The 22,558-nt window shown below is 42.3% G+C and overlaps 1 protein-coding gene across 1 annotated transcript in view; it reads right to left on the bottom strand.

Moving 5' to 3' along the window:
* Positions 1-7,745: 7,745 nt before the first annotated feature.
* Lpar3 (lysophosphatidic acid receptor 3) overlaps positions 7,746-22,558 on the bottom strand; it is a 71,345-nt gene continuing 56,532 nt past the window's right edge. Inside the window, exon 3 of the mRNA XM_028876878.2 lies at positions 7,746-11,378. Within this exon, the coding sequence (XP_028732711.1) occupies positions 11,050-11,378 (329 nt within the window). The 3' untranslated portion in view covers positions 7,746-11,049. The remainder of the gene's footprint in view (positions 11,379-22,558) is intronic.

Here is a 22,558-nt window from a genome sequence, read left to right as displayed (position 1 = left end):
TTGCAAACACTTTGCGCCATGCTGGTTTATTATGGGCTTTTGGTGACCAAACTCCAGTCCTCATGCTTGCAAGGCCAGGCCTTTAACGTCCAAGCCACTTCTTTAGCGTTTCTCATGTCTGCTATTACTTCTGTGTTTGTTCTTTAGCATTTATCAAGTCTGCTATTACTTCTGTGTTTTTTTCTCCATCTGAGAATCCTTTTCACATCTTCAGAATCTAAAATCTGTTCTTTTAACACACGGTTCAACTTGCACATATCCCACAGAATACTGAACAAAACGTTAGGATAACACGGTTCTGGATCCAAATTCTGCCTTTGGGGCTCACAAGCTGTGGAGCCCTCAGCCTCTCCCATTGCCTTTCCAAGGTGCAGCTTATTCACACTAAAGGTTGCTATCCTTATTATCAAGGGGTTTTCAAGACGATGCATGTCAAATGCTGAGCACAAATCCCTACCCACAGTGGGTACTGAAGTTGGTGTTAGCTCCCTGCCTCACCTGGCTCCTGCCCACTGAATTATAACAGTTAAATCTATTGCTACACTTAGGTAATTCAATGTACACTGGATTTTCAAGCTGGATTTCCTGGGTCCCAGACTTTTCAGTGTCTATTGTATGACTTTTCCTAGGGATGTATAAGAAAGCATCTAGTCACCTAGGCCAGATGCCAACAGACCAAATAAATTATTTCATCTAAGAGCTCTGAGAGGTAGCTTGGGCTTATTAATATTAACAATATGAAAGATGTAAATTGGAGTCAAAGCAATCTTACATTGATATCTAGATAAGACTCATTCTTGCAGGAAGATTAGAATTGAGTGGTATTATTTATTAGGAGTGAACACTTCATGATGTAATCAACGTTATATGAACAGTCATGATGCTATACATTGAGAGTTCAAACCACCAGCAATATCTTCCAGCTGAGCTCTATGATATACTTTGATTTTATTTATTTTATGCATCTAGAAATACAATAATCTAGATATTAGTACATTACACTGTCCCCAATGACCTAAGAGTTTTTCTTTATGATCATGTCTGCTGGATGGTCATGGAATGAATGCTTAGAACTGTGTACCAGTGGCTACATCTTTAAAGAAAAATGGCCTTTCCTTCCCCAGCAGCCATCATCTGCTAATAGCTCTCAGCTACTGGTGGGTCTCATGAGTCCCTCCCCAACCCATGCTGGAATTTGACTGACTTCATCTTGTCCAAGTCCTGTGCAGGTAACTATGTGCACTCATGAGTGCAATGGCTATGTTGTGTCCAGAAACAGTATTTCACTGAACTTCACCTCATAGTCTGACTCTTGTTTCCATGATGCTCCTTGTGTCTTATGGTGGTGGGAGATTGATATATATATATATGTCCCATTTATGGCTAACTACTTGTCAGTCACTTGTTATCAATATTTTGATCAGTTGAGTCTTTGTATTAATCACTTCCAACTGTAAAAATAAGCTTCTCTGGACAACATTGAGAACAATGCTCTATATGGCTATAAACCTAAATATTTAGAAGGTAGTTGGACAACATGATCTTCTAACAAGACAATAGTAGGGCCCCATGACTTCCCTAGCCATGGGCTTTTGTCTAGGTCCACTGTACCAGACCTGAATTCTCTCCTGTGGAGCAGGCCTCAAATCCACTGAGAAAGTGGTTGGTTGTCCTTGTAACATTCATGCCACTGTTGCCCAGCAGGCACATCTTGCCTGGAAGATCAATATTGTATTATTCAGGATTCTCTAACTGGGTTGTCTACACTGTTGTCTTTTGTCCATTAGTGACCAATATAGCACCTTCTGGATCTATGAAAACTAGCCAGCAGGGAGGAAGTTTCTGACTGGTTCTAGATTGATTACTCTAAGTTCTACAACTGAAGTGTGTGGTGTCTTCAGCAATGGGTCTCACTATCTAGTTATGGGAACTACCACGAGCAACAGCGACAGCTTATATTGTTTGGGGAGCCTCTGAGGCCTCCATGATCACTAATTCACTAGGGAGATAGCCTATTTTTATTGAGATTTTTATTTAGTAATCATGTCTTCTAGGAGCATCATTGTCCGCCATGCAGTGCACTTCCATCCAAACTCCTTCAAAAGGATCTTGAATTAGCTTACAAAGTACCAAGTTTCCATAAGGCTTTTTCAGACATCTCTAGTTTCGGCTATGGGTCTGTCTATCTTGTTTATCTTTTCAAAGAACCAACTCTCCACTTCATTGATTCTTTGTATTTGTTGTTATCTCGTATAATATTGTTGTTATTAGTTCACTAATTTCCACTCTGGTATTGATTTCTTTTTGTCTACTGACTTGGGGTTTGGCTTGTTCTTCTTTTTCCAGACCTTTAAGTTATTTATTTAATAGATTTCTGGTTTATTAAAGCAGGCACTTAGAACTGTAAACTTCCCTCTTGGGACTGCTCTCATTGTATCATGATGCTAGGAATGATTTCATTTCCTTCTCAATTGCTTCAAGGACTCCTTCATTTTTCAGTAGTGTGTTGTTTAATCTCTGTGAGTCTGTGCATCTCTAGTGTTTCATCTCACTTGATGTTCAGCCTTATTCTGTTGTGGTCAGATGTATCACAGGGGATTATTTTCAGTTTTCCTGTATTTATTAAGACTTGTGGTCTGTAATGTCATTTTATTCAGATACTTCTATTTACTTTTTGTTGAGCTGACCTGTCAATTTGTGAGAGAGGGATATTGAATTCACCTCTCCTTACTGTGCTCAGGCACTGCTGTTACTTTGCTTCTGTAGTACTTGCCTTATGAAATTGGATACACCTCTGTTTTGGACACACATGTTTAGAATCATAAGGTGCTCTTGATGGATTGTTCCCTTAATCACTATAAAGTGACTTATTTTCTCTCACTAATTTTACTTTGAAGTCATTTTTGTCAGATATGAAATCAGTGACACCGCTTGCTTCCTATTCCTTTTTCTCAGAGTACCCTTTGGCAGTCTTTCATCCTAAAGTAGAGTCTTTCTTTTGTGATGATGGACATTTTTTTTTTGAGGCAACACATAGGTAACTATTGATTTTTTTTCAGTTCAATCTACTAGCCTGTGCCTTTTCATTGGGAAATTAAGAATATTAACATTAAGTTACTGTTGTAAGGTATGCATTTATCCTGCCATTTTATTGATTTTGTAGTATTTGAATTTTTCTTCTTTCTTTCTTCCTTAACTATTATTCTAAAAGTTTATTCTTTCATGTGGCCTTGTGCATTGATTTTCCCTCAATTTCTTCAAGTATCTTCTGTAGAATTAGCTTAGTAGTCATGGATTTCTTTAATCTATTTTGTCATGGAATTTTTTTTATTTTTATCTCACTTATGACAAATAGTTTGCTGGTTATAGTAGTCTGGGTTGGCAGTTTCTTTTAAAACTTGAAATACATCTTTCTAGGACCTCTTAGCTTTTAAAGTTTCAGTTGACAAATCAGCTATTGTTCTGATGGGCCTGCCTTTGTATGTGATCTGGTGTTTCTCTATTACCACAGCTGATATACTATCTTTGCCTAGTATATTTATTATTTGAATGATAATATGTCTAGGGGAGGATCTTTCCAGGTCTTGTATGTTTGCTGTCCTAAACACCTCTTGAACATAGATTGTCATCCTTTTCTGAACTCCATGAAATTTTGAGTTATGATTCTTTTGAAAATGTTTTTTATGCCTTTAGAATGAAATTCTTCTTAAAATCACTTTATTTCATCTTTGTTCTTGATGGCTTCTTTAGTTCTTTAACCATGTCTTTAAGCTCAGATATTCTGTACTCTCCTTGATTCATAGTATTGCTGCGACTTTCCAAAGATGTTTGTTTGTTTGACTTAATATATATATAGTTTCCAGCATTTCAGATTGGATTTTCTTCAGTAGTTTTATCTTTGTTGAATTCCTCTTTCTCATAATCTATTATCTTATTTTATCTACTGGTCGTGTCTTTGAACATGCTTACAATCATTATTTTGACCTCTATGTCAGGATTTACTATAACTTAATCTCATTTGATGTCATTACTGGGGGGTGGCTATTAATTTTGGAGGAATTATGCTGTCTTACTTAGCCTGTGTGTGTGTGTGTGTGTGTGTGTGTGTGTGTGTGTGTGTGTGTGTGTGTTTCTTATGTCACTGCATTAGGATTTACACATGGGGCTTATTTCTATGTGAGGCTTACTTATTTTATCAGCTACTTCCTTCAGTTGAAAGTATTTGAAATGTTCGTGTGGGACATTGATATGTTAGAGTTGAATGAATAATTCAGAAAAACAATTCCTTAGTTCAGGATCTCAGGGGCCTTGGTATAAGTTTTATATGATTCCACAAGTACAATATTAACAGGGAGCAACAACAGCTGCTTGATATTACTTGCTATTACTATTATGTAAATTCCATAGTAGACAGTTAACAGCAGTGGCCCCTTTGACTTCTATAACTGTTGAGGGATAAACAACCAAAGATGAGATGGAGTGTAATCAGATTGTGGTGGGTAAAGCAGCTGGGGAGGGAAAATTAGGACACTGTTAGTGTCCACAGACTTTAGGTATTGTTAAAGCCACGGAAGATTATAATTAAGAAGTAAAAAGAGAAGAGCATAGGGAAGAGAGAGAGAAAAAGACTAAGGAACGAGAGAGGAAGTTGGAGGTGTGGCTGAAGAGTATCTCATGGCAGACGGGGTGGAGAAACATAAACAATATTCCTAAGACTCTACCGAGCAATACATAAACAAAAGCAAAACCATCATGAGACATGTATGCAAGAGTGGAACTTAAATAATGGAAGATAGGAACTTAAGAGATAGTTAGAGAGTGAATTTCTGCCTTAACTGCCCTGAGATGAAGTGCGATGTTCTCATACCCCTCAGGTTCTAGTAGGTTTCAACTGGTGCTGGGGTCGGGCAAGTGGGAGCTGCAGCCTGAGTGTTCCTGGGGTTCTGGCGTGAGCAATGGGGGAGATTATAAAACCTTTCATGATAGCTCCCCTCAGACCTCTGCACTTCATCCACCATGGCCTTTCCTGGCCCTGTAGGTGGAATGCTGGTGAGGGGTAGGACTTCCTTGGGGTTTCTACTGCTCTTTCCTGGGCAGCCTTATTCAGCGGTCTGGCATGGTGAGCACTGGAGCTGGGCTCCAGCTGGGCTCTGATTCTTGACTTCCCTACCTGCTTCCTCATAGAGGTCTCTCTGGGGTAACAAGTTCATTACAGGGATCGTTTCTTGAAGGATGTGAGCAAACTGTTATGTCTTTGTTTTCACTCATGGAGCATCTGTTGTAAGGCTTGCACTATGATTTCTTTTTCCTTTTCTCAACCTCTGACTCATCCTGAGTTAGCATTTATTCTTTGCTCATAGCCTGAAATGTTCATTTACCTATAATATAGGAAACGAGTGAATACCTCCCTCCCTCACTGCCGGCATGCCTTGTCTTCCCTCTTCTTACTGAGTGGAATGTCCCTGTGTGACCAGCCCCTTCATGAAAATCTTTCCAGTTCCTTCAATCATTGTCACTGATGTCCTGAATTGTCACCCATTCCTTCCAGCATCTAATCCCTCACTGACCTCACATGACCCTCCAGCTGCTACTCTGTTTCTGTGGTCCCATTTCAGGAAAAACAAAACAAAACAAGAATTGCCTCAAAAATAGCCGTCCTCCCTGCTTCCAAACCTCTCTTCCCATTTTCCTTTGAACCCGTTTCAAGCTGGCTCTCATCCCCACCACTCCACCGAGACGGCGCGGTCAGTGCCCTCCTAACTTCTAAGGCCAAATTAACAGTGAAACCTCAAGTCTTGACTCGAGTGCTTGACAGAGTTGTTCTCTCCAGGGTCTCTGTGCATTTCTGGGTCTTTTCTCCCAGCAAGCCATTGCCGTCTGTCTCCTTGACTGACTTCTTGTATCTCTGTCTTTCGGACACTGAGAAGCCTCAAGGCAGAGTCTCCAACCTGTTGTTATGTTTGTGTTCACTCAGCAGCTGAGTGAATTCTCGGCTCAGGGCTTTAATGTCACTCATACACGAGTGTCTCTGAGACTGAAATCTACGATCTAGATTTGTGTCCCTGGCTACCTTGTTGGCATCTCCACCTGGTTCTGTCTCAACAATGTCAAATGTCATACCTAAAACTGAATTCTAATCACTCCACATAGGGTGTTTCTAGTGTCCTGTTTCTGTAAAATTAATTCCACTTTAGTAGTAGCTCTGACCCAAGCCCTTAAAGTCATTCTCAAGACACATTTCTTTATACAATAACCAGTCCATCAGAAAAGTCTGTCATATACATGTTTTGGCCATTAGATATTTATGTCTGTAACTTTAAATTGCTAAGTAGCATTCCAGCAATAACTGTGCATGCTCAGTGCCCAGCCGTGAGTGTCTTATCTATGATCCCCTGAAGCTCCATAAAACCCTATGAGATATAATTATCATCTTTCTTTAGAGATAGATAAACTAAGGCACAGAGTAACTTGTCAGTGTCACCTGGCTAGTATATGAAAGTGTCACAGTGGTGGACTGGCCTGTGGTGCATTGCATTATACATTTGAGTATTTACATAGTTTAGAAGGTCCTAGTTGCCATAAATCATGCTGTGTTAACCACCTTTGTGTACAAAGCCCTTCCCCAGTTTGGAATCATTTTTTTTAGCATATATTCTCAAAAATTGAAGTACTCTGATAGTGAAGACCTTCTCCATTAGGGTAGCTTATTATTATTCAACGTTGGCTCTTATGAATCTGAAGTTATACATAGTTGTTAAGAAATCAATATTTTCTGAATAGAGACCATCTCAGGGGGAACTTAAATAAAACCTACTCTTGATTTAGTCACAATTTATTTTGAACACTCATTTGATCTTATGGCCTTTGGTTTCCACATGTGTTATATCAAGATAATCTCATGAAAATTTCCTCACAGGTGCACTAATCATGCCCCTCTTCCTATAAAATGAAGAACCTTTGGTGTTACTCTCCCTCATAAAAACTCATTCTTCTCCTTGGATCAAACACTGCTCCTTCCTGAAAATGGTTTGATCCGTTCTCTCTTTTAAGATCTGACAGGGTCAATAAGTCTTACTTGTAATGACTTTGCATGTCTGAATTTCATATCTTTCTTATTCACTGTTATGTCAAGATCTTAGAGACATGAAGGATGGATGATGTCAAGATATATTGTCCATGGTTGTATATCAGCTATGACCACAAGGAACATCATTTGAATTTTGATGAAGCGTTACATCAAATCTGTAGGTTACTTTGGTAATATAGCCACATTCACATATTAAATCTGCTAATCCAGGAGCATGGAAAGGTCTATTTATTTAGTAACTTTGTAATTTCTTATTTCAGTGTCTTAAAATTTTCATTACAGAAGTCTTTTGTTTCCTTGATTAAGTTTATTCATAGTTACATTTTTGTGCTACTGTGAGTAGGGTATTTTCCCTAATGTCTTTCTGAGTAATTCCATTATTAGTATATGTGAAAGATACCTGTTTTGTATGTTGATTTTGTAACCTGAAATGTTGCTAACCAATAATATCTGTGTTAGTGAGAGACCCTGTCTCAGAAAAACAAGGTGGACAGTGTCCTGATGAATGACACCTGTTATTGACCTCTAGTCTTCTCAATCATGGATATACATGTGCATGCACACCTGCACACATGAACATGTACACACATAAAAAATGTGAAAGTGATTTCAGGAAGTAGCAGACATTGTTTCCTAGTGTACACAAAGATGCAGCATGAACAATGGAACACAACCCTCCCCTCTTTATTCAATATACCTTATCGTATAATGTGCAAGCTCAAATCTAAACAAAAAATAAAGTACAGGTACATTTTATGAAAATTGGATTGTACAAATTTGAAATTGTCAATAACAGAAAAATATTATGTGCTACTGCATAAAATTGAAACTTTTTAAAAACAGCCATGAACTGCAAGATCCAGAATTGACTGGTACAGTGAACTGCCAACCTTGATTACTGATTGTATCCATAGTCACTGTGTTACATAGTATGGTGGGACCCACACTTTTATTTATGCACTCTGAAACACACACACACACACAAGTCAATGTTCCATATGTTACTGTTTGCACAATAAACCTATTCCAGATGTTACAGATGATAAAGCACTCCACACTCCTAACAACTATAGTCAATAATCTGCCATCTGATAATTTAAGAAAGTGAACATTCTAAGATACTGTGGAGAAAATGATAAAATACAGCAGCAGGGAGACAAAACAACACAAAACAAAAAACTCAGCAACAGCATGCCTACTAACACTTCTATCAATGTGGAAACTAACATTAAACTATGAGCAAATTGTGTGACATGTTTGGGAGAGCATCCCTCACACAAAACACACTTTCTCTTACTTTAAAAATTCTCATCTTTAAGCAATACTCACCCCAACCTCTATGCCTGAAAGACAACACATAAAACTGAAGGAGCTTTGGAGATTTCCAATTTAACACCATGTGTAGTGATCCACAAAGGGAATGAGATTCTACAGTAAGCTTCCCAGCAGTCACATCTGCTGTGTGTGTTATTAATTCTCTTTAGGATACAATGAGATGCATCGTCTTGTAGGGTAATGTTGAGGCTATTTTTATTCCAGGTTCTGATGAGTTTTGAGTCATCACTAAGTCACCTTCACGGTGTCTTTACAGGGCTCACCTTCATTCCACTTGTCTCACCAATGAGAAAAAGAGGACCAGATAGTCTTACCACCCTCCAGTGATCAGAGGATTAATGAGCTCACAGGCTCATCTGTAAACACAGAGCTTGGAAAAGCCCCATTGCATGGGACGGTAGTTGCAGGTGAACAGAGTCATACTTGCTACTGCACATGCTGGACTCTTGGTCCCAGGTTGTCTTAATATAAGCTGGGCATGTGCTCAGAGTGCCAAGGAGGCCAGGGCATCTGGACCCATTTTGATTTTTAGCATTTGGAAAAATCATCAAGAAAATGGTTTTCGCAAAGGAATTCACAAAGTTAGAGGCATACATAGATGTGGGAAGCTAAGATTGGCCTTATTTGGAGCTGTACAAATGCAGTCAGGATGGTTCTGTCATTGTATTCAAACTCAGGGCTTCTGAATGTCACAAACGGGCCCCACATCTACTACTCAATTGCAACAAAATTGTATTTCACCAAGAAATTTCAAAAGATTGTTTTTAAAAAAAAATTATTTCTTTCCAAGCCAGGAGTGTCCGCACTGGACTTTCTCTCAACAACACAGGTTGACCAGAACACTACAGACAATGCTACAAATGTTAAGTTTGTAAGGGACGAAGTCTTGTTTGACCTGTGCTTAGACTCAAATATGGATCTGGCAAAGTCTGGGCAAGATGCTCAGTATGACCACTGCAATGAATGAAGATAAGATTTGCAGATGCAGGGTCTTAGAATTGCCAGGGCAACTTCTTTCTTTGCATTCATTCCCCTCACACACTAAAGGCTGGATTTCCTGAGTGGTCTCAGTGAACTCTGTAACCCCTCCAATCATCATTTCCAAATATACTTGAATTCCCTATGCTTGTGCCATTCTCGAGATGTGTGTGAGCATAAAAACAAAAGCTATATATTTCCACACTGTGTTTCCACATTTTGGATCCCCTCCAGACACCATTCTGAATATGACACTCAGATGCAGGGCACTAAAAATGGTTCTTGCCTTAAAATAAAACCTTTAAAGATCCCTTAGTAGCTATTCAGGGACTGGAATTCAATTTCAGTTCTCCACCCTTTGGCCAGCTGTAGATTCGGAATGCTTACATAAAACACCGACAGTATGTACTTCATGGCAAATTTGATTTTTCTTCTGTAATAGAAATGTGAGTCACAGTCACCACAAGCTGTATTTCTGCTTAGATAATATAAAAAGCAATAATGGACCTCATCAAGGGAGAACAGGTCCTTTTAAAATTTTATTTTATAGGTAGCTTTAACATAAGCTTTGGGTACATCCACCTACTGCAACAAGCATGAAAAAAATCTAAGCCTTCAAATTATAATGCTCTATATTTTAGGCTGTTATATCTCAAAGAGTAACTTCTTAAATTCTTTTATTACAAGTAGTTTGTGCACATAAATGTTATATCACAAGAGCAAAAAAAAGAAGAAAAGAAAGAAAACATGTAAACTTTTACATACTACATAAATACTATAGTACCTGCCTTGAAGATATTCTTACTTTAAGTCAGAATATACTCTAAATGTCTTACATAGAAAATGTCGGTCAGTAGCCTATGTGTATAAAACACTGTTTTTGTTTTTAACTGATCTGTCTTTCATTGATCTTTGAAGGAGAAAAATACAAGATCAAAATTTAGTCCATAAGAAAGATAAAGCATGCTGGCAGCTTTGGGTAAAACACTAGATATGCAAATCCTTTGCACACTGAATCCAGCAAGCCTACCAGTGGTATCGAGATAGCCAAGACTGAGGCTCTACTCATGCTCATATTTCCGTATTTCCACATTTTCAGTGTTCTTTTCAATAAATGTTTTTCCTCAGAAAGTTCATCTGGTTATAAATCAAGTTTACTCCAGAACCTGTACCGTTTTTTTCCCAGACTCCTACAGTACACCTAGCTCTTGGCCGAAGTGTCTTTGGTGAAAACAAAGCCCACTGCTAAAGCATTTTTGAACATTTTGAACGCATGCAGAAACAACTACCTAGAGTCTAGCAGCCACACAAGCAGGCTCAAGTACCATTATTGTTTCTTTTGACCTAGACGCTTCAACACTATCTTGGAAAACACAGAGATAATGGCGGCAAGATGGTTGCAGAGCCCAGAGCTGGAGGATGTCTTGAGCTGTCTGCAGACAACAAGCAGGAATCCCTGTTTCTGTCTTCCTTTTCTGTGCACTTTCACTAAACGCAGTGTCTTATCTTCCTTGACAATGAAAACTTAAAAGCCCCAGCAGTGACTCATGGAGACCTCAAACAACACTGTCCATGCATGGGCTTTTTTAGACAGGCGAGGATTCTTAAAAGCTCTTTCCCCAGGGGGAGAGGGGAGAAACATCCTTGGTTTAGGAGCCATTTTTAGTGCACACGGGGCCCTGGCTGATGCTGTCCTCCAGGTACTGGCTGCCGGTGTCACTCCTGCTGTGGATGGTGGAGGGGATGCGGGAGGGGCGCCGCTCAGTGCTGCCATCCTGCGAGGTGCAGCAGATCATCTTCCTCATGGTGCTGTACATGTCCTCGTCCTTGTAAGAGTAGATGATGGGGTTCATGACGGAGTTGAGCAGCGCCAGCAGCAGGAACCAGCGCTTCACATGCTGCACGCCGCACTGCTTGCAGTTCAGGCCATCCAGCAGCAGCACCACGAGACCTGGCGTCCAGCACACCACGAAGGCACCTGCAGGGAGAAAGGAAGAAGTAAGAGCTGCCCAGACCCCGGATGCTGATGCGGGGCTTCTGTCTCAGCCTTCAGTGTTTTCTCACCCGCGAGGGAACTTACATCCGTCACACGAGGGTTAGAGATAATGAATGGCTGGGACCCCTTTGATCCGTGGTGTTCCACCCCGCTAGTCGTCTGCTCACCCACGCCTCCTTAGTAGGAAAAGCTAACTTTTATGACGTAGTTATAAAGTGCTCTGCACACGTGAGCCCCAGCAGTTTTCTGGACCACATTAGAAGGTTGCTGCAGTTACAACCATCTGGCAGAGGAAACTGAGGCTCGACTCTCAGCGTCGGCCTACGTGCAGGACTCCAGAACTCATACTCTCACCCGTTCTGCTGTTTCCAACTTCAGACTTTGGAAACACTTTCTAGAAAATTCTAGTAATGGCTAATGCACCCCACACACAGCTCCCCACCCCACGCACGCCAAGTAACACTGTACAATGGGCTTTGTCAGGGGCAGGCAGCCGTGGCTCCTAAGGCATTCTTCAGACTTTGATCAAGTCAGAAGTTCCATCCATCACCAATGCGCACTGGGGCTTCCTAAGCAGTCTGTTCTCTGTGATATATTCGCAGGCTATTTACTTAATTGTTTGCTGTGATCTCCACTGCTTTTGTAAGAAACAATTCTTTCTGGTGTGATAGCTAGAAATGTGCTTTGTAGACCGTGGTGGAACATGAACACCATCCACTAGTAACTGGATCGCTCTGACCTTACCTCTCAGCTCAGTGATGTTGAAACAGGTTCAGTGTTCTGCTGCTGTGTTAACATAACCTCGGGCAACAGTCAGCAGCTAACGTTTATATGCTTAGTACGAGCCAAACCTGGTGGGAGAAATGTTTTCCTTGATTAACTCATAGGACCATGCTATGAGATTGGCAGAGAGAAGTTATGTGCCTTGTCTGTAATAAATAGCTTTTAGGAGACACCTGGTTTGGAATGCATGCTCTCCTTCCACAGACAGCATTTTTTACTGTGGTGTGACCCATCTCCTTATCATGATGCAGTTCTTTTCTCTCAGTGCCTTTATGATGCATTGCTTACAAGTCAATAAATATTCACCTCAAGCTTACCATATGCTTGGGGCTGTACCAGACAGTGACGAGGAGCTAAAAGCGAATGTGGAAAAGAGAACAAGCAAGTCAATAAAACCATATCAATAGCCAGTGGCTCTGGCTGGCTAGCACCATCTCTGGGCAGTTTCCCTCCTCATGTGAGGATCAGAGCCGATGAGAAACGGTCCCCAGTACTGCGGTAGAGCCTCTGAGCTGGGGCTTTGCTGGGACCAACATTGGATGTGTAAGAGGTAACCGGAGAGGTCAGCTCTCTGTTGTATAGTGACACATTACCAAAGCCCACTGTTTCCCCATCACACGCGGGTTTTTACGGTCTGACTAACGTGAGTGAAGAACTGGATGTGGAGGGCAGGAAGAGTAGCTAGGTCCTCGCGCACTGACTGTACAGCTCCCGGAGATCCATGCCATGGCCTAGAGGTGGGCCTTCCTCAGCTGTAAGTTAGGGACTTTAGGGCACATCTGGATTTCCAAACTGTGGCACAAATCCTTTGGTGGGTGTGCAATCATTTTAGTGGATTTGGACCATTTTTAAAAAGGGGGGTAGAATAGGATAGAATAATGCACAGAATATATTACACAGGCCAAGGAAATTATAGTTTTCCTGAAATTTTATATATCACATATGGGTGTACTGGTGATCCAGCAGTGTACCACATGTTTAAAAAGATTTATTTTTATTATTTTTAATGACATGTATTTGTGTGACTATGTGTGCGTGAGTGCAGGTGCCCATGGAGGCCAGAGGGGTCAGATCTTCTGGAGCTGGAGTCAGGTAGTTGTGAGCTACCTGATGTGGGTGCTGGGAGTTGAACTCAGGTCCTCTGGAAGGGCAGCATGCACTCTTCACCATTGATCAATCTCTGCACACCCCAGGGTGTTACTTCTTATTGCTGGGCTTGGTGACGATTTTGAAAAGCACTCGTTTGAACCACCTTTGAGGCCCTATTCAGCTCCAGGGGTCTGTAGTTTCCACAACAGTAAGACTTTTATTCCTGTTGGTGTTCTTAAAGAGAGCCTCAGTGTTGTCAAGATAGAAGAGCTAAACAAGCCAGGAACCAAAAGCTGAGACTGCTGACGTTGAGGTGAAGACTCTTTTCTGTGTGAAACTGCCTAACTGCAAAGAACCCCAGTGGGAATGCTCCAAACTCCTTGGGAAGAGAGGAAAAACACTGTCTGTTTTAGACCTTGTAAAGTACACAGCAAAATTTAGTGAACGTGTAGCTTCCAGACCAATGGGAGGGGACGATGGAACTGAAGGGAAGGGGAAAGATCTCACTATGACAGAAGGGGGTGTTCAGATTGTGTGTGAGTGAGTGTGTGCGCGTGTGTTTGTTCCCCACTCAGCATGTTGATCTATACTGGTCAATCAGGTGACCTAAACACTACAAACAAACCTTTAAGTTGGTACCTCGTCTATCCTAACATGTTAATTCACACACACACACACACACACACACACACACACACACACACACACACACCTCTTTCTCTCAAATAGTTTCTTCAATAATAATGTGACACCTTTTTATTGTACCCCAATTATATGTCAGATACTGTTTTAATAATTTCTATGAATTAACCACTTACTTTCTAGTGCCTTTCTTGGAAGTAGGCACTAATACACTTTTCATTTTAGCTCTGAGGCCCAATGCCAGGTGATATGCTCAGAAGCATCCAGCTGGTGACTGCCAAGGCCAGGATTTCAAGCCAGGAAGCCTGGCGCCTGCCACTGGGCTGGGCTGGGCACCTGACAACAGATCAGAAAGTGTCTTCCTTCTAACGGGAAGGAAGCAGAAGTGACACTTCCCGACTTGAAGGTCCCATTTGCAGTATGTCATAGCTGACTGTGACTGAACAGCATCCAGGTCCATTTCTGGTGCAACAGGAGGATTTTCAGGAAGGAAAGGGAGAGAAGGGAATCGAACGCAAAGGTAAAAGAGCTGGATGAGAAGAAGACGAGGGGGCCCCACAGATCTTCTGTTTACATGGTTTCCAGAGAACAAGGAAAGGCAAGTCTTCTTTGAAAGAAGAGCCTAGGCATGAGGGCCAATCACCTGTGGAACAGGTGCTTCATGCTGAGGCCCACATCCTAGGCAGAAACTGCAATAATATAAGACTCTGCTCCCGAAGGCCAGGTTCTCACCCATATGCATAACAAAATGCAGGTACTGTTGGCCTACCAGTTCATTTCCTAGAGGGTCTCAGCATATGTCAGCTGTCAGGTGTGAAGCCACTCTCTCAAAATATTTTAAATGATATGTCAAGAATTTCTTGGGCCCTGAGGACCTGTAATGTAGAAAAATTCTTGAAGAATGTGGGAAATAGTGCATGTGTATGGGCAACTGTACTAACTATAATAATACTCCTTAAAAAATAGGAGGAAAAGGATTGAGATATACCTCGTAGAGTGCTTGTCTAGCATGTATGAAGCCCTGGGTCCTACTCATTGCCACCACCAAATAAATCAAGTGGCAGTGCACTTGGAGAGATAGATAAGTTCCTCCTCAGTTGCATAGTGTCTTAATGACAGAATGGGATACCTAGGACTCTGTGCCAAGTCAAGTGAGTTGGGGTGGACGGTAGGGAGAGGAAAGATATCCTGGGAGGTCCAGATCAGTTAGCCCCTCCCAGTCTTCTATAAATCCTAGAAAGAAAAACCTTAAAGGAATGTTCTTTGTGTTTCTTTGACTCAATACACAGACAATTATTGCTAGGAACTAACTACCAGGGTTCAAAAGAAGTCATGATAAGATCAAGTTTCCACCAACAAAAGAATCAGCATTAACCAACGAGCATGGGCCCAGTGTGCCTATCTGGGAACGAGTGGAAGAAGCTGGGGGTGCTTTTCTTGGAGAAGAGGGGGACATGGGTCAAGTGTCTTCTCAAACCTGTATGCTGATCATACAGAAGAGACAGGCGCAGGCTTGTCCTGAGCTGGTCCAGAGGGTCACATGGTGCTGTGGATATTGCTCTATATAAATAAAACACTGATGGCCAGTGACCAGGCAGGAAGTAGGTTGCCAGGCAGGAAGTAGGTGGGACAAGGAGAGAGGAGAATTCTGGGAAGCGGAAGGCTGAGGAGGGAGACACTGCAGCCACCGCCAGGACAAGCAGCATGTAAAGACGCCGGTACGCCACCAGCCACGTGGCAAGGTATAGATTTATAAAAATGGGTTAATTTAAGATAAAAGAACAGTTAGCAAGAAGCCTGCCACGGCCATACAGTTTATAAGTGATATAAGTGTCTGAGTGATTATTTTATAAGTGGATTGTGGGACTTTGGGGCCTGGGGAACCTGGAGAGAAGCCCTCCAGCAACAACATGGAACATGGAGGCATACAAAAAGCTAAGATTTGGATGTAAGACTTCCAGAGGATGGAGGGATTTAAGAGAACCCTGATGTTCGGCAGGCTGAATCCCACTGGGACAATTATTTCCTTTGTCTGCAGCATTCTAAAATGTATACAGGAGAGAGATTTTTATGTTAAAATTAAAGCTATGCTAAGTTTCTTCTGAACTTTATTTTATAGGAAATTGCCAAATTCTATGTAACTATTAGATTCAACTCATTATAAAATCCAGACAAATTTGACTTTTTTCAGGACATATGCAATGCCTTGGTTAAAAACTTATCAAGGTGACTTCTCTAAACTAGTGCTTTCCCAAATTAGCTAGCCAACTGAATTACAAGGGAGTGTGTGTGTGTGTGTGTGTGTGTGTGTGTGTGTGTGTGTGTATTGTGTGTGTACAGGCACACATGTGTGAGTGCACATCCATATGTGTGCAGAGGTTAGAAGACAAACTTGGATTTTATGTCTTACATGCTGTCCACCATTATGAGATAGTTCCTCATGGGCTTACCACTCACCAAATGGGTTAGCCCTGTTAGCCAGCAAGTGCCAGGCACCACCTGTCTCCATCTACCCTTCACTGAGATTACAATCATATACCATTACATTCATGTTCTTTTTTACATGGCTTCTGATGATCACACTCAGGGTCTCGTGCTTACAAAGCAAATACTTTACCCACTGAGCAATCTCCCCAGCCCAACAAGAGAATATTCTAATAATGTACCTTCTGGTCCCCCAAAGGACCTAATATCAGCATCTCTTGGGAGAATGTGGAAGTGTGTAGGACTAATCAATTCCATTTTGTAAACTATCTCTAAACTGACCCAAAATGATCCAAACAATCTGACCCTGACAACAAAATCATAGACTTTATAAATATATTTTTAAAAAAATACAGAAAAGGGGAGAGACAGACTCCTTTAACATGAGAAAAATATATCCCTAGAGATTAATATATTCCCCTCAAATTTGAGAAAATGTTCATGAACACATGTATAAATCAATGTACAAACCTTAGCCTTGAAACCAGACTATAGGCAAGACACACATGATCCTCCCCTGGGGCCATCAGTTTTTTGTTTTGCTTTGCCAGAAATGCCCGTCTCACACCCTAATCTGAGGTCTGCTTTTCTTTCCAGACTTAGCTCGCATCCTGCATGCTCCACTGGACTGCTCCCATCTATCACCCCCAGGGACCAGTCCTTCCTTTCAGCCCCTCTAGCACCTTCTGCTTCAGCACTCACATGCCTCTGGGCACACGGCCGGCTTCATTCCATATTAACATGCCCCCCAGAGCCCTCGGCCAGGCAGAGCATTTAGAGCTTTAGACATATTCCCACTTAAAGACCCTCCATACAAGATTGCTGTCTTAGTCTCCCAGGTGATGAACTTTGACATTTAGAGCAGCTGAGATTGAAGCCAGAATTTAAGACCCGTTTCCCTATGCAGGCTCTTTAGCTTTGTGTATTATTCAAAGTGATTTTTAATGCATAGGTCTTGTCTCCCAGGCCTTTCATAAGTCCTGTAAGCAAGCAAGTTTTAGCTTAGACATGTTTGTGATCCTTAGTATGAATCTCCACATTCATCAGCAAAGGAGATTAAGTAAGGTGAACCCAACTGGCTATCAGGAGCCCCGTGGGCTAGGCATTGTGCTAGCTAGCTGCACCCTGACCTGCCACTGTGGACAGTATACTACCTGCTTCTCGGGGCTCGACAGGAATGGAAACCAGGCCCAATGACTCCAGCAGTTCTCAGAGAAGAGCTCAGAGGAAGTAACACTCTGTTGAGCTAGGTCCTGAGGGCCAAGAATGACTGTGCAGAGGGGTCAGAAACAGCGTGAGGCACCTGGGGAATCCCAAACACCCCAGGATGGTTTGAAAGCAGGTAAGAGATTGAGGAAGTCAGATGGAGCCTGAGAATCGAAATCTAGGCAAGCTTGTGCACATTACTCAGGAGTATGGGTCGGAGGAGCTCAGATTCAAAATGCCATCTCCAGTGACTTCATCCAGAGAAGAAAGCTAGGATACTCTTGGATATCCATTCTAGGTGATGAATTAATGGCTCTCCCAAGCATATGACATGGTATGAGTCATGTACCTTCTTGACAGGATTAAGGAAATATTTCTTGGTATGGTTCATAAAGGAACTCCAATAAGGAAGACTAGGTCAAAGGTTTCTCAGACTCTGTAGCAGCTGCATGGCTCATGAAATCCACTTAGTAGTTCACAACCAGCATGGAGAAGAAAAGTCGGCTGAGCAGAAAGCATCATCGTCTAGAAAGTGGAGTAAAAGCGCATTTGTCTCATAAAATGGGCTTCAGTCGCATGCACAGGCATGCGTGTGCTGGGCTGGGACTTGGAAGCTGTTCCTTACTGCAGATCCCAATGTAAAACTAAACTTGAAACTACCCACCTCTAGACATCAATGGTTTGCAAATCACTTTTTAGAAGTGGGGGAAATTTTTTCCCAGAGGAACTTTCTCATCAAGTTTTTCTGACTAAAGTAAGCAGGGGAGAGAGGAGTTTTGATTAAGCTCCACACAGCAAATCTACTCTTGTTCCTCTCCCAGGAGTCTCTCATCCCATCACACACCACTATGGTTTGAATCTGCCCCCGCAGCTTCACGTTTTTGAAAACTTGTTCCCCCAGCTGGTGGCGGTGTTCTGTAGGCTGTGGAGCCTTTGCGGGGTGAGGCCTCGTTGGAGGAAGTAGGCCACTTGGGAGATGGATCTTGGAGGTCTGACATGCCTGCCTCCTTCCTATCCCACCCCCTGCTTCTTACCTGCCCCATGCTCTTACCAACACGGACTAAGCAACTTCTGCTGTGATGGACTTGAGTCCTCTCCAAAGCTCCCTTCATGTTACTTCTGTCTGGTTGTTGGTCATACACACATGTGGGACCCTTGGCACTCCCACTGATCATGTTCTGGAAACTATTGCTACACGAGGTAGCTTTATTTATTTGGTTGTTTGTTTGGCTTTTCGAGCCAAGGTTTCTCTGTATAACAGCTCTACCTGTCCTGGAACTAGCGCTGTAGACCAGGCTGGCTTCGAACTCACAGAGATCCGCCTGCCTCTGCTTCCCGAGTGTTGGTATTATAGGTATGCACCATCACCACCCAGCCACAAGGTTGCTTTTTGATACTGTTGAATCTTGTATCTATAAGTCTTATATTTCAGAGCCAAGCTTTGTGCACATTCTCAGATGGACAGGAATAGGCGAAGAAGGAAGTCTGCTCCCACCTGCATCAGGATTGCCCCAGGGGAGGAGTTTGCTTATGTTTCAGTTGCTACCAAATGAGAATGAGGTGTGAGCTGGGTATCTCCCTGTTTAACCAGTTCCCTTGGGAGTGCTCTACCATGGTTAACCATGAGAACCACCAGCTGGCCAAAGCATCTGAAGACTGGCAGAAATCCAGATGAAAAGCTGACCAGGATCTGAGAAGGCCATGGTTTAGATGGACAGAAGCAGATTGTTTGAGGGCTGGAAAGGAGGACAGAACTTGAAGGCACACTGCATACTCGGATCATCTTGGCAGTGAGGACAGGGAAAGAATGGAGGATAGCTGAGAAGCATGTGTCTGTGATGGCGAAGCAGAGGAGACCGAGGAGGGCCCTGTCTGGGAGGAGGAAGCAGTTGTCCCATTATAGGACTGGGCATTTAGAGTGCCTGTGGCTTTTCTACATGTAGAGAGCAGCTGGAAACAAGGCCATGAGCCTGAGAGAGATGGATAGAGATGTTGACTTGGGAGCCATCAGCTGCAGGCTGCAACTGAAGCCGTGTGCCCTTCTGTTTAAGTATTTACGGAGCAAGTGCCTACCATGCCAGATACTGTCTTCATGATGATGACATCTGCATGAGAAGTCTAATTCCCTTCTATTTCCAAGTGACCGGTCAGTGTACTAATCATATGCAGTTATTTCTTAATGGTGTTTTATGTTCTTTTGGTAACTGTTGTAGAAACTCACTAAGAGTATGATTAGACTATAAATGAACTTTCTTCTCATAATCAAATAAACTAGTTGGAGTGCCAAATTCAAAAAATCAAAAACATGAGCTGTCAGAGTTAGTTTTTCAGGTCTAATGAATCACATTAGGACATTCAAGTCTAGCACTGAGATGACTGGCGCTTAAGGTCATCGGAAGCATCAAGTTAAAAACACCTCAATGAACATTCAAGTCATAGCAAGGGACATCGAGGCTCCAGATGGGCAAAGTGCCCTCCACCATGTGTTTAAGATGATTTAGCATCCCTGGGGGGTAGCTGACTCTCCCAGTTAGCTTCAACTGTCAACTTGACACAAACCTAGAGTCGTCTCGGAAGAGGGAACTCTTCTGACGAACTACCCGGATAAGAAAGGCCTGTATCTATGTCTATGAGGCATTTTCTAAACTGCTAATTGATGTAGAAGAGCTAAGGCCACTGTGGGCGGTGCCATCTTCCAGCAGGTGGTCCTAGGTTGTAAAAGAAGGCAGCTGAGGAAGCAAAGCCACGGGAGAAAGCCAGTCAGGAGTGTCTCCAGTCTTTGCTTCACTTTCTGCTCCGGTCCCTGCCTTAGTGTCTCTTGTTGATGGGCTGCAACCTGTAAGATGTGTATCCATATTTTCATCTGTTTAAAAATTCACACATGCAATTAAAAAAAAAAAAGCCTTGACATGAGTGTAGCTCACAAAAGACTCATAATGACAAAAACAGCCGCACAGGCTAGTCTCGCTCTGGCACATGGACTACTAATTTCATCAAACAGGAGGATATATTTTAAATCTGTTCACTCTGTCATTCTTTGTTTTTAGCCCAGGAAAAAGCCACAGAGCACAAGCAATAATACTAACCTAGGAGCCACAGGGCTGTCTGATTTACTAAAATAGAAAATTACAGCCCCACACAAAAATCAGGAGGTGGACCTCATTCTGGTGAAACAGTCTTCGTATTTGAAAAAGGAAACAAAATCAAAGCAAAAATGCAAAATAAATAGGTGTTTGGGGTTGAAGCTTTGTAATATATGTGTTATATATTAACAGATTATTTAAGGGGAAGTGTTCTTATATTAAATAATTTGTTCCATGATTTAAAAATAATGCTTCTAGATGTAGTTTGTATTCTAATTCATGTTCATCTACTCACAGTGTTTTAAAAGTCAAATAACAGAGAAAAGAGATTGTCACATGTTTGAAAGGAGTGAAAATGTATAGTTTAGCAAATCTGGACAGCTTCAAATAGATACTGAACAGTTATATTGTCCACAAATCCTCATTTGACGCTGTTGTTACCACTGTCAAAACTCCTGATTCTAACAAATAGTTTTCAGACACTTGTTTTTAAAATTGTAGGCAGCTTCAGAAAGTTGGAACTCTTCACGCCAAGCACTTATAAAACACAGTCTGAAGAGGCACACCAGCTGCGGCCCCAGCCTAGACCTAATTCTAGTCTTTAACTTTGGACAAGAGCTGGAAATCATAAACCCGTAAGCAAACGCGGCCTCCACCCCTGGATTCCACTTAGAGCAGCTTGCGTGTGGACCCCACTGTCTCAGTCTTACCAACTGTTCTCTCAAGGGCCTCCCACCATCTGAGGAAGGGAGGAAGATCAGTGGTGAGCAGGAGCAGAGAGGCAGCTGTTTGGTATAATATAAAGACAGACAGACACCAATTAGCCAACCCAAAGACTTAAAGTTCTTCCCACTGGAGTCCCTCCTTTGGATCAAGAAGCCATCTTTGGTCCTTTACCCAGAACGTTACCTTTTCATTTTATGACATCACCTGCTTTTAGCATAGAATGGGGGCCGGGGGAGATATAAAAGGTCGTTGACGGATTGCCATTTCAAATAACATAGAAAGCTGGCCAGGAAGGCACCACTGACAGCAGCGAAGGAAAACAACAGGAAGAGCAGGACTGAGGGAGAGGATGGAAACCACACTCCTTAGAGAGGCTAGAAGCTGGGTAACTAAGCATTGTAACAGAGTTACCACCACGGTGGCTAATCACCCATGGCGTTACTTGCCTAGGAGGCTGGATATTGTTTCTAGCAATCAAATGGAATTTGTCCTTGGGAGAAACACCATTACCATTCTCATCATAGAAAAAAAAAGCTTGAAATCCTACAGGGTCTGAATTGAAATCCTGTCTATGACCAAGGGCAAATCAGCTAATAGTTCTGAGCCCATTAGCTATAGAATGAGCAGATGATAAGACACAAGAGGTTTTGTGAGAATTTAATATGATAATACGTGGGAGTGCTGACACAGAAAACACTTCAGAATGTTGGTCCTGACTGTCCAGATAGTCCGGGCCCTTCTCCTGCTGCACTGAACAGGTGATCTGTAAGCAGACCTCATAGCATGCTTTGGCTGCTCTAGCATGCTCACATGTGCACGCTCTCTCTCTCTCTCTCTCTCTCTCTCCTCTCTCTCTCTCTCTCTCTCTCTCTCTCTCTCACACACACACACACACACACACACACACACACGCTGCTGCTGCTGCTGCTGCTGCTGCTGCTGCTGCTGCTATAACAGAATGCCACATGGCAGGGAAATTATAAACAACAGAAGTTTATTTAATGTATATGCTGGGGAAACGAAACCTGTATCTGGTGACAGCTTCATGCTGTGTCATAACACGGCAGAGGAGCCCGCAAGCATTCATGAAGCTGGGGCAAGCCAGTGTGACCTTGTCACACACTGCTGTCAGCATCACCAACCCGTTCC

This window comes from Peromyscus leucopus, chromosome 6 (assembly GCF_004664715.2).
Source record: "Peromyscus leucopus breed LL Stock chromosome 6, UCI_PerLeu_2.1, whole genome shotgun sequence".
In the NCBI taxonomy this organism is placed as follows: domain Eukaryota; kingdom Metazoa; phylum Chordata; class Mammalia; order Rodentia; family Cricetidae; genus Peromyscus; species Peromyscus leucopus.
Note: the sequence above shows the minus strand (reverse complement) of the source record. Positions and strands in the feature narration are given on the sequence as shown.